This window comes from Ostrinia nubilalis, chromosome Z (genome assembly GCF_963855985.1).
Source record: "Ostrinia nubilalis chromosome Z, ilOstNubi1.1, whole genome shotgun sequence".
Classification (NCBI taxonomy): Eukaryota; Metazoa; Arthropoda; class Insecta; order Lepidoptera; family Crambidae; genus Ostrinia; species Ostrinia nubilalis.
Window position 1 is genome coordinate 10,600,843 of NC_087119.1, and position 13,652 is coordinate 10,614,494.

At 37.3% G+C, this 13,652-nt stretch overlaps 2 protein-coding genes across 2 annotated transcripts in view; both read right to left on the minus strand.

Moving 5' to 3' along the window:
- Positions 1 to 13,652, minus strand: part of LOC135086941 (uncharacterized) — a 422,922-nt gene that overhangs the window by 259,428 nt on the left and 149,842 nt on the right. The window lies entirely within an intron of this gene.
- LOC135086774 (multidrug resistance protein homolog 49-like) overlaps positions 1 to 13,652 on the minus strand; it is a 33,011-nt gene that overhangs the window by 3,546 nt on the left and 15,813 nt on the right. The window contains exons 20-23 of the mRNA XM_063981563.1: positions 9,317 to 9,512; positions 4,924 to 5,086; positions 4,237 to 4,431; positions 1,808 to 2,017 (exon numbers count right to left, since the gene is read on the minus strand). Of these exons, the coding sequence (XP_063837633.1) occupies positions 1,808 to 2,017; positions 4,237 to 4,431; positions 4,924 to 5,086; positions 9,317 to 9,512 (764 nt within the window). The remainder of the gene's footprint in view (positions 1 to 1,807; positions 2,018 to 4,236; positions 4,432 to 4,923; positions 5,087 to 9,316; positions 9,513 to 13,652) is intronic.

A 13,652-nucleotide genomic window follows, 5' to 3' on the forward strand; every position in this document is an offset into this window, starting at 1 on the left:
ATCATCATTTTTTTTTATTTTCATACAAAATATCTATACAGGGTGGAAACGATAAGTGATCTCACTCGATTATTTCTAAACTATACCAGATATCGAAAAACTGGTTACTGATCCTGAAAGTGCATTACGAGCTCTTTCAAATGGTACCAATAACAGGTTACAGAATAAACGGGAACTATCCGAAAATTGAATGTTTCCAGCTTCCATACTAAATGTATGCCAACCACTCAATATTAGAAGTGTATTTTTTTTAAACTTAAAATAAACTCGTAAATTGCATTCTTATTTAAAATTATTTATGTGAAACATTAGTTTTAGGCTTTATTTGCTATAAAATTTGCTATAATATTATCAAGAGATGAGTGCCATATCTGTGATAGTACTAAATGTATGGAAGATGGAAAAAATTATTTTTTAGATAGATCCAGTTTATTCTAGAACTTAATATTAATACTATTGGGTAGAGCTCGTGAAGCACTTTTAGGATCAATAACCAGTTTTACGATATCTTTTGTAGTTTTTAATATTATGAGGCTGTACCAAATGTATGGAAGCCGGAAACATTGAATTTTCGGCTAGATTCAGTTTATTCTTTATTCTATTATTGGTACCTTTTGATAGAACTCATGAAGCACTTTCAGGATCAGTAACTAGTTTTTTGATATCTTGTATAGTTTAGAAATAATCGAGTGAGATCACTTATCGTTTCCACCCTGTATATATAAAAGAAAGTCGTGTTAGTTACTCCACTTATAACTCAAGAACGGCAGAACCGATTTAGCTGAAAATTGTCAGGGAGGTAGTTTAGAGCCAGGAGAAGGCCATAGGATACTTTTTATCCCGTTCGAAATAAAAAAAAGTCTGCTTATTTATTGCCATTAAGGCGGAACAAAGTTCGCCGGGTCAGCTAGTTTTTTATAAAATCCGATTTGTATGAAAATTAAAATAATAAAAATGAAGATATCAATTTTCTGACTTCACCATACCATTTATATGACTATGTTAACATGGGCTAGTGTCGGCTCATATACCCTTTTACCTAACACCCTGTATAAGTAAGTATGTAAGTTTCAATATTGTTAGAACCTGCGCCACTATTCGGTTGTTACTTTGTAATGTCTTTCGAAAGGTCTTTCAAATCTTCCACTAATAGTTTTGGAGCTCAGCCAAACTGAAGATATAACTCTTGGCACATTAGAATCATGAGATTGGACAACAGCGATACATGACACCGATATTTCAGTAGGTGTACATACAATAACATAATTGTATTTGAACGGAATTAAGACTTTTTACGATAAATTCACACAAACATACCATTATAGCTTCAACCACACCAATGCGTGGATCGCCATCGCCGCCGGCGCGATACTCTCTCATCTGTGGGCGCGATCACGGCGCGATCATAGGGAAATGACAGGTCGCATGAACTGTCATGGGCCGCGCGAATTGTCATTGGCCTTTGATCGCGCCGCCGCGATGGCGATCTGATGGCGGTGTGGTTGAAGCTTAACTTCAAAACGCTGTTTAAATGTAGATTTGGGTCTATCAGAGGGCTGAGTGTGAGTTTACATGAAACGTCGTCACTAGTGAGCGCGTAAAAAAATTACATTAAATGTATGACGGATCGTACAGCCTACATTTAATTTCCACCCCTAGCGGAAACTTTCAAGAACGTTTGATGTAAACTCACACTCAGCCCTCTGTCAGCGTCGCTCACGCTCGCATCTGGCTTTGCGTGAGATAGATGGCAAAATGGCAACATTCGAAAGTTCGGATAACGTTTTCCGGAGTAACCCTCCTGTACCTTAGGCAAGGAAACGATGAAGCTGTGTATATTGGCTGCCTTTGCCGCGGCCACGATTTCGTGCATCGTGATCTTGCGGTTGTTGTCCCCATAGGCGATGTTCTCGGCCAGCGTGCGGTCGAACAACACCGGTTCCTGCTGAACCACCCCCAGTTGACGCCGGAGCCGCGGCAGCGTCAGCGAACTACGGGTGTCTACGCCGTCCAACTCCTGAAGCGGACAAACGGTTTATAAATATAAAGCTTTTGAAAATTGAATAGAAGTCCTGATCACCGCAAATGGGACGGCAGCACGGATCTAACAAAACTAAAGAAAAGTAAGGCTGAGTTGCACCAGCTAACTTTAACCGTAACAATAACGATAACCGGTGTTTTTGTAAGAAGTCTGACAGATTTTTGACGTTTGTTAAAGTTAAAGTTATAGATAGTAAGATGGGGCAACCCTGCCTTATTATGCAAATGTCCCACTCGGTTGACCAAAAACACCGGTTAACGTTAAAGTTACGGTTAAAGTTTCAGCGGTGAAAAGGGTTTATTCAGCAGAATGGTAGGTACTTACTAAATGTTTCGATGCCTACTTAAAATGATGATGATGAATTGAAAAGTAGAATGATAGCGATTAGGTAGGTACGAACGAGTATGTCGGAACAGAGTAGGTATAGATACCTACTATCTCAAGTTAAGCAATTAATGAATTTGTTTTTTTTTTCTGTTTTTCAGTCTTACTTAATATGCATGAATTCGTGTATAACATAACAAACTAATCTAGTAGGTAGACATACTTTGTAATTTAGAATAGAATAGAATAGAATAGAATAGAATAGAAAACTTTTTATTTGCAAGAAAGGTATACAAGCAAGCAAGACATAGATTCAAACAGAGAGAAATAACAAGTGGACAATGAACTGCTTGTGCCCCTCTAACAAAAAGGCACCTGCTCAGCGTACATCAAGACCGCCAGGGCTTGTCTTGAAACTGATTTTCAGCGGGGGCCCTTTTTTAATTAAGTAATTCTTTCTTCTTTTTTAATTAATCCTTTTTAAAAAATAATAATTTTGTTTGTATTCGTTCACTTGTTACCTCAGTATTGTGAGTACTTAGTATCTTTACAGACGATTGTTACTAAAATCTAGTTTCTAGGACTAACACCTACCTACTTTATTTCCTTAAAATGTACGCTTATGATGAAAGCACCCCGAGTACACAAATCGCTATATTCCATGTAAGTAGCTAGTTCCACATGAAACTACTTATATCTGCATTAAGTAAGAAGTACCTACCCTTTAAGTACTTTACTAGTTATCGCAATCTGAAAAATGAGTTTGAAATTAAAAAAAGAAAGTTTTGTCAAAAATCTTTACTTTTTAAAATATTCCATAATGTAAATTCATGATGTTCCTATGGGCCGTGGTAAAACACTACCCTAAGTGCTACTTGAGTCAATTTGATAACTTAAAATGCTTCAAGTTTTATTTGCCAGCGTTTTCTTTTAGCCTCTGTTCCCTCTCTCGTAACCTCCTCTCTCTTTCGAACTCTTTCATTCTGATGACGTAGTCGTCGTGTTCGCAGTTCAGGTACACATGTTTCTCGTGATTACACCGGTAGAGAAAGGGCATGTTCTTGTATCGGCAAACTAGGTAGTTCATTAACAAATGGGCGCAGTAGTCCCGATACTTTGGAGGTACTTTAGCTGAGATCAGATCCTCTTCGCAAGCGACCATGGTGCGCTGCTGCCTCTTAGACGTGAATCCAACTTTGGTGTCGAAAGTCGGTTTGTCGTTCATTTTTAAACCGACTCCAGTCGTTCGCCATGTCCCAAGGATTTGACCCATTCTTCTTGATTTAATTTGTATGGATTTATCAAAAATTGTGATGATAATTTCCTTTAAAGGTAAACATTAAATTCTCCTCGTACTGTTTTCATTGATTGACAAATAACACTGACAAACATCGTGTTTTTTTTCAGTGGTCATATTTCAAAAGTTTTTATGATTCGAATACAATCTATTTCGACTTTAGATTTCATTATTGATTATATTATTATAACCCGTTTCCCATATTCAATCCTTGTTCAAATCCGGATTACAATTAATGTCAAATTGAATTCAGTTTTAGAATAAATATTCACAATTTTCGATGCGTTTACACTAAAACGCTTTCCACTTTTCATTTCCTCAACCCACGTGCCATTTATTCAAATAGTTTATTTACGCGATTCCGTCATAGACTGAGTGGGTAACAACATGAAAATGTAAAAACATCGAAAACCGCAGATATTTTGACCGCAATTGAAATTAGATAGCTGACGGACGGATTTGGATTAGGATTAATAGAAATCCAGCATAAGGCTATGCTTACACATATTGGGAATCCAATTTTGGATGCATTTGGAATTTGATCAGACTCGGAGCTAATTTAAAAAATACTTACAATACTTCCAGTGTCAGGATCGTAGAACCTCTGTATGAGTTGCAGCACGGTGGATTTCCCGCAGCCCGACGAGCCGACCAGCGCGACTGTCTTGCCAGCCTCCACCTTCAGGTCCATTCCCTTCAGGATCTGCTGGTTAGGCCGCGTAGGGTAGCTGAACTCCACATCCTTCAGGCTGAAACTACCAGTGGCTGCCTGTGAAATAATAGCAACATGAATCAGACCTTTATTAGATGATAATTTGTCAAAATTAAATAATCATCTAGCTATTGCTGATAATTTGGTCTACTTTTTTTTAAATGATTATTAGTAAATTGTTATTACAAAATTACTAATAGTCCCGTTAGCCCCTCGTACTAATCTAAATATACTTGTATCACGGGTGGGCTCACCACAAAATAGTAGAGCGGTGCCGGGATTCGAACCCACGTTACTCGGATTACTAGTCAGCCAGTCCGACCGCTTCACCGTTCGGCTATCGTGGCTTCATACTGTTCAGAGTCAGTCAATGGACAGTTCAAAAAATTTCTCATGTACCAAGAATGGTAAAGGTAATGGTAAAGGTCGCGGGAAGAGCCTGGATGCGGGCAGCGTAGGACCGTTCACTGTGGAAAACCATGGGGGAGGCCTTTGTCCAGCAGTGAACGTCATTTGGCTGAAACGAACGAACCAAAAACTATTCCATACCCAGTCACGCCTGTCTTTGACGCCGTCTTCCGTCCTGACTTTAGGCTGTCGGTTGATGATGGCGACGATCCTGGCTCCGCAGGCCTTGGCCGAGTTGAAGCTGGGCGCGTATACCAGCGACTGGCCCAGCATGTAGGCGCCGTACATCAGGGCTTCGTTTACCCTAGAAGCCAACACAGGGGACGATAAGCAATTAGCTATTAAACTTGAACTATTAGTAAGTATTGCATCGTTTTCTGTTCGGTCTTATTTTAACGTTTTTTTTTTTTATTTTAAAAAAGTTGTACCTAAGTAATTTGTTATTGCACAAATTACTAATACTCCCGTTAGCCCCTCGTACTAAGCTAAACATGCTTGTGTCACGAGAGAGCTCACCACAATAGTCGAGCGGCGGCGGGGACCGAGCCCGCGTCCCCCGGATCACGAATTGGCCAGTTCGACCCCTTTACCGTTCGTATATCGTGGCTTTTTGGCTTTAAAGGTATATCGTAATTTAGCTTAGATAAAAAAAATGCGCTGAAGCTCTGATTCTGTAATAGGTAAGTAAATTCGAAAGTCGTGTGTAGATTTTCAATAATATTTTTCGCGAAAAATACCGCGAATAAAAATATGTAATTGAGATAAAAGTTTGATTGTTAAATTGTTCTATAGAGCTTATTTAAAAATTTAGGATGCAGATAACAAAATCACCCTGCATATTAAAATTTATGACGATCTGTGACAAACTGAATTATTTGTAAAGTTAACTACTTAAATGGAACTTCTATGGGCTCATCACACAAGATCCAGGATATTGCCCAAAACCTTTTCACTAACTTACGGCTGAATACTGAAACGCCATTTAAATATTTGACAGCTTCTCAAATAGTTAAGCAGCTCCTAAACTTACATTTCGCATACTCAAAACAATATCTGAGCAGTTCTCAATTTTTAAGCACCTCTCAAATTAAGTTGCACTCAAACGCAACTTAAATGAATTTTCGTATACTGAAACGCCATTCAACGCTAAGCATTACTCAAACAACTGTCAAATCGTCTTGAGCAGCCGTTAAATTTGAGAGTGCTTGCGCGGTATCTTAAATCCTATTCTTATACCTAAATCGACCTAAATAGTGGTAAATAATGTATGTGTCATCGTTATCATTTCTTTCGAGCCTCGAGAAAATACCTAGATCTAATCGCAGGAACGCAATAAGGCTGAACGCTATTGAAAAATATTATTATAATGACATGCAATTCCGAGCGAGGTTCCGCGTCTCCAAAGAAACGGGGTGTTGTTTCTGGATTCATAATTTGGAAGCTCTTTGAAACCCCTCACCAAACGCCATACAACCAGTGGACCAAATACTTATTATAACCCTACGGTTCTACGCAACGGGAAGTTATGAACGTGTACTAGGTGATTATCTTCCACATCGAACAGCCAACTGTGCACAGTGCATCGTATAGTGCACAAAGTAACAACCAAAATAGCTGCTATGATATCGCTTTACATAAACATGCCTATTTCTGAGGAATATGGGGACATCGCAAATGGGTTTAAGCTATAGCAGCATTTCCAAGAGTTTGTTGATTTGTCAATTTGATGCTCTATCAACAATGATAAATGTCAATTGTGGTTACGTTTCGGTCCACGATCGCCACTTAATAGATTTCAACAATAAAAAGTATCACCTTTAAAATTATTTTTTTAATTAAATAAAAATGCAAGCATTAACTTTTTTATTTATATAATAAAACGAGATTTATGTATAATAGAAACTAAAAATAAACTGTTCTATGTTAAGTTGATTGAGTATATTTCCATAAAAGACAATACATAACCAAACGATGCTGCGTGTAATGGATAAAAAACGTAAAGTCATCATTTGTGTAAATGAAAACATACTTTTTTTGGTAAATGTTGCCATTATGTAAACATTTGAGAGCTGCTTAGCTGATCACGGCTTCAAATCAAATCCGATGAGTAGCGTTTGAGACTACCATTTAAAATTGAAGGATACTTAAATTTAGGAGCCTGTCAGCTGAGTGAAAGATTTGAGTAGTGTTTCAGTATTCGGCCGTAATCACTAACTTTTTATTTCATTTGCTCGGAAAATTTACATTTTACAAAGGAATTTTACGAAACATATTCCCAACTAGCTTTCCGCCCGCGGCTTCGCCCGCGTGGAATTTTGTCTGTCACAGAAAAACTTTATCGCGCGCGTCCCTGTTTCAAAAACCGGGATAAAAACTATCCTATGTTCTTTCCCGGGACTCAAACTATCTCTATGCCAAATTTCATCAAAATCGGTTGCGAGGTTTAAGCGGGAAAGCGTAACAGACAGACAGACAGACAGAGTTACTTTCGCATTTATAATATTAGTTGGGATTTCGCTGCGTTGCCTACAGGAGACGTAGCTCAGATGGAAGAGCACTCGCCCTCATGCGAGAGGTCCCGGGATCGATACCCGGCGTCTCCAAAAACATTCCCAACTCCAAATGCTTTTGCTTTTTTGGTTTTTATACCGAATGTTTCTGATGGCTTGAAAAATCTGGAAAAATTCATAATAATGGTTTTTATGAACTTTCAAAGAAAACTATAAGGTTAAGGTAAATCTAGATTTTTGTTACTCTTTCACGCAAAAACTGAACGGATTTTGATGAAACTTTACATATTTATAACTCAGAATAACATAATATTTATAATTTATGACGATCTGTGACAAACTTAATTTCATTCGGGTGAAGCCCCGGGCTAAAGCTAGTACTAAATAAGTGGAATTTCTATGTGCTCATCACTCAAGATCCAGGATATTGCCCGAAACCTTTTCACTAAATAACGGCCGAATACTGAAACGCCATTTAAATATTTGACGGCTTCTCAAATAGTTAAGCAGCTCCTAAACTTACATTTCGCATACTCAAAACAATATCTGAGCAGTTCTCAATTTTTAAGCACCTCTCAAATTAAGTTGCACTCAAACGCCACTTAAATGAATTTTCGCATACTGAAACGCCATTCAACGCTAAGCATTACTCAAACAACTGTCAAATCGTCTTAAGCAGCTGTTAAATTTGAGAGTGCTTGCGCGGTATCTTAAATCCTATTGTTATACCTAAAACGACCTAAATAGTGGTAAATAATGTGTGTCATCGTTATCATTTCTTTCGAGCCTCGAGGAAATACCTAGATCTAATCGCAGGAACGCAATAAGGCTGAACGCTATTGAAAAATATTATTATAATGACATGCAATTCCGAGCGAGGTTCCGCGTCTCTAAAGAAACGGTGTTGTTTCTGGATTCATAATTTGGAAGCTCTTTGAAACCCCTCACCAAATGCCATACAACCAGTGGACCAAATACTTATTATAACCCTACTGTTCTACGCAACGGGAAGTTATGAACGTGTACTAGGTGATATCTTCCACATCTAACAGCCAACTGTGCATCGTATAGTGCACGAAGTAACAACCAAAATAGCTGCTATGAAATCGCTTTACATAAACATGCCTATTTCTGAGGATTAAGGGGACATCGCATAGCAGCATTTCCAAGAGTTGTTGATTTGTCAATTTGATGCTCTGTCAGTCAACAATGATAAATGTCAATTGTGGTTACGTTTCGGTCCACGATCGCCACTTAATAGATTTCAACAATAAAAAGTATCATATTTAAAATTATTTTTTTAATTAAATAAAAATGCAAGCATTATTATTTTTATATGATAAAACGAGATTTACCTATATATAATAGAAACTAAAAATAAACTGTTCTATGTTAAGTTGATTGAGTATATTTCCATAAAAGACAATACATAACCAAACGATGCTGCGTGTAATGGATAAAAGACGTAAAGTTATCATTTGTGTAAATGAAAACATACTTTTTTTGGTAAATGTTGCCATTATGTAAACATTTGAGAGCTGCTTAGCTGATCACGGCTTCAAATCCGTTGAGTAGCGTTTGAGAATACCATTTAAAATTGAAGGATACTTAAATTTAGGAGCCCGTCAGCTGAGTGACAGATTTGAGTAGTGTTTCAGTATTCGGCCGTAAGTCACTAACTTTTTATTTCATTTCCTCGGAAAATTTACGTTTTACAAAGGAATTTTCCGCAACATATTCCCAATTTCGCTGCGTTGCCTACAGGTGACGTAGCTCAGATGGAAGAGCACTCGCCCTCATGCGAGAGGTCCCGGGATCGATACCCGGCGTCTCCGAAAAACATTCCCAACTCCAAATGCTTTTGCTTTTTTGGTTTTTATACCAAATGTTTTATTTACTTTAGACTGTTGTATAAGTATTAATAATCGTAATTATTATTCTAACAGCCTCCAAATTATTTCCTCTAGTTAGAGTCAGAGTTGGTAGTACATAATCCTAAATCTAGGTGAGATGGATGTACTTACAGAAGCACAATCTTGTAGTCCAATCCTTCCCTCGCGACCAGGTAGGTACCGTATACAGTCGCACTGCAGTACGAGAGGAATGGGACATAGACGCCGAGGCCTAGAACCAGTCCGCGCCAACGAGTCTTCTCGGTGACGGCGCGGCAGGACTCCACCAGTGCTTCCTTGAATTTCTCCAGGAACCTGGTTTCTATGCCTGGAACAGACGTAGTTTACATATGAACACACCTTGGGATAAGTAGCCTACCAGCATACAGGGTGAATTTACAATCAGTGTCAAAATTTTCAGTTAAAATCTAGTCAATTAATCTTATCAGCTGCGCGCGGTTTTAAAATTGACTTAGGTACGTGGATAATTTACTTCGTTCATAGAAAAATACGTACATACAATGAAATGCAAAGCTTATCAGTATCCTTTAAAACTTAAGATATGGGCACCATGAATGGACATGGCGCACAATTTTTGTTGAAGATGCCAAAAAAAACTACAAAAAATTAGAATGAATACTGTATTTTTACTTTTTTGATATCTTTAAAAATGACTGAAATATTCAAGCTCAAAGTGCGCTCTTCCGCTAGGAGCGATTTTCCGCGCGGATTTAGAAAATGTGACGTAGTAACATGAAAAGCTGCATGTAAGATATTATCTGTGTACAATGGTTAGAATGGTTAGTAGGGGAGCCGAAGCGGGGATTTCGGGACTTACTAAAGAGTGGCAGACTAACATACAAGGAAATACTTTGTACCTGGTTGATTGATTACCTCTAAGTATGAATTGTTGTTATAAAACGGCATTAGTTCTTATGCCTCTCACCCAAAAAATACCTCAATTAAGCCCAAATTTGAGACCGCAGCCAAACTTTGAGTGACGATGGAAACTAGCCTAGATTGAGGTCACATGAAATTGAACTTCTGCTTCTTCATTGATAAAGACTTATCATTTACCATACCTTATCATTTTGTATTCCATTTTCAAGTCACTTTTTTTTCGCTTACTGTTTAAACAAAACGTGGGTTTTTTTTAAATCTCAGGTCTTTTGAACGCATATCTGAACGATGTCTGGTTTTAATTTCTTCAGTTACTCCGTGACCATGGCGCTTGCAACAGTGCCGAAATATTGGAAACTCAAAACTAAGGTACATGGTAGCAATCCCGTCAGTAATATAATAGGAAAATGTCTTGAAAAATAAGTAAATCGTATATTACTTTATGTAACTAATTTTATTATGTATCATACTTATAACTAATCACTTCATTCAGAACTAGAAAACGATTCCAAGGATTCCACTTTTCTTCAATAGATGATCAAGATAAAGAGTTATTTACTATAAATTGCTCTTCCACCATTTCAATTAGGTATTCTATCTTACATCTTACTTGATGAAATCTTTTTCAATTTTATTTACATGGTCATAACATTTTCACCATTCCTCTGCACCAATTTGTGAGGTACACCTGAAACCCCCGATAAAGCAGCTATTATAAGAATAATATTTAAAAAAACCCTCCTTCTGACACAGTTAGGTAATAAACTAAATGTATCCAATTTCACTCCAACTTACTGTCAACTCAACGACGCGCTTTAAAATCAAAGATTGACTATGAATTATGCCTTATTTTACAATACACATTGAAAACAATATGACTTGCTTGAGCTTTTTCGACTTTTTCACAAAAATAACGAATAGGCATGAAGAGATTACAAAATTTCTGCAGCGACTGACAGTTCACTTGATTTACGTTGACAGGTGACAATAAAGCCATAGACATTTGCCATATGAAAGACACACTTTTCCAATATTTTTGTTTGCCATGAGATTCTGGTACACCTATACCTATCATTTAATGAAAAGATAAACTAAATTTTTTCAGCACAACGAAAATCTGCTTTGGCGCGTAGCAATGCAACGTGACAACTACAGTTCGGACTTCTTTATGCGTCCACTACATATAAAATAAAATTCGAACTATCGCACATTTTTTCTTTTTAATTCTAATTCAGTAAAAAATGTTTTTGAAACCTTCATTCAAAATTCAAAAGTTATTATCATATGACAGAACTTATGACCAGACTATGTACATTGAATAAAATATTTTTCTTTTTATCATCAAGCTTAGCAGTCTAATAAGTTACTATGACACTCGAGTTAATCCACATTCAGCACTATAGCCTCCCCTTCTACAAGGCCATCTACAAATGTCAAAACGTCACTTAACCCTTTTAGCACCAGTGCTTTTGTTTTTGAGAAGATGTACCCAAATTTTTATATCAATTTAATTATAGTCCAGTCGTTTGGTACAAATTAACATGGTTACCTGGAAAGTGTTCCGTGAGTTTTGAAAATTGGTGATTAAAATAGATTTCGCTATGCTCTCTGTTAGTCTGTTAGTTAAGTGTGATTGCCGCGCTCGTTGCGAAATTGGAAAAATGCTGCCTTAGAGAAGATTTTTGATAGTTACATTCTTTCCTATTTCGTCGTTCCAAATGACGTTCACTGCTGGACAAAGGCGAGAGGCCTTTGGGTTTTCCATAGGTTTTTCATAATGAACAGTCCTACGCTGCCCGCATTCAGGTTCTTCCCGCGACCTTTACCAGATCGTCGGTCCACCTAGTAGGAGGCCTGCCCACGCTACGTCTTCCAGCCCGTGGTCGCCACTCAAGAAATTTTCTGCCCCAATGGCCATCGTCTCTACGAGCTATGTGTCCCGCCCACTTCCACTTGATTTTAGCAATTCTGCGTGCTATGTCGGTCACTTTGGTTCTCCTGCGGATCTCCTCATTTCTGATTCGATCACGCAGGGAAACTCCGAGCATAGCCCGCTCCATCACTCTTTGGGTGACCTTGAGCCTTCTTATGAGGCCCATAGTAAGCGACCACGTTTCAGATCCTTAAACTTTCCTATTTATTTCACGACTAGCTTTTGCCTGCGGCTTCACCCGCGTGAAATTTAGTGTCACAGATCGGCATAAATTATAGCCTATAATTATGTTAATCTGGGTTACAAACAATAATATTGTACAGTTTCAACAAAATCCGTTGAGTACTTTTTGCGTGAAAGAGTAACAAACCTGAGACACAGGAATCTTCCTAGTTCAGGTATCAACCCACCAACATTCTTACTTTTTGTTTTTCCTGATTGTTTGTTATCATAATATTATCTGTTATGTTGGTGAGAAATAAACATTACTTTACTTTATTTTAAACTTCCAGACATCCAAACTTTCGCATTTATAATAATAGTAGGATACAATTATGTAACGTAGAAACAAACAAGACAAAAAAAATTTATACTTCAGCAACGCGAATTTTTTTATACTTCAGCATATTTAGGACACCCGGCAGCGTGTCCTGCCATGATCAAAGAAAAAAGAACTCGCAATTTAGCAGGTACATTATTTTGACTGTTTCACAACTCTAAATCTATTTAACTTACATTACATGAAATTTATCACATTTATCAAAGCTTCTTAGCTTGTCTATGTCCCAAAAATTATAAAATGAAAAAAGTAGTTGTCAAAAACCTTTTTTTAGGCGGATTTTTTTCAATAAGGCGGGCGCGGGCGCGGCTATAAACGAGGTCACAAAATTCGGAAAGAACATAGCGAATTCTATTTATTCACCAATTTTCAAAAATTCCGGAAAACTTTCCAAGTAAAATTAACAAATAACTGGACTATTTACTCGTTATTGAGCACAGAGACACAAACTTGGTTATTTTTCCAGAAAATTTATATTTAAGTGCATAAATGTAAAAATGGCTTCATAGTGCACAAAATTGGCAATAGGTGGCATAATAATGGTTACTTTTATAGCGCCTAGTTTGAAATGTGATTGAACGATGACAACTAACAACAGTTGTCAGTTAGGTAAAATTTTATTTTAATTGGAAAAAGACAAAAAGTGGTAAATGGGTTAACGTGCGGGGGCTGCAAAATCATGTTGTGACGTCACGCGCGAATATTGGAAATTTTTGAAAATTTTAAAAAGTCCGTAAACTTCTCGAGGCTCTATCTTCGGTAATACTGGATGGATTGAGGTGAAATAAAAACTAGTGTAATGTGTGTGATCTAAACTTTAAATTAAGTCATAATTTAACTTAATATTACAACTTATGCGTGTTGTCCATTGGATTTTATATTTTTTTTGCGAAAAATACCAAGATTAAAAATAATGAAGATAAAGTTGTATTGTTCTATAGAGCTTATTAAAACAATTGGATACTGTTTACAAAGTCACCCTATAAGAATATTGAAGGTTCGACTATTGTGGTGAACTGACTCGTAACACAGGCATATCTAGCTTAGTACAAGGAGGGGTGAACGGCCTTTTTAGT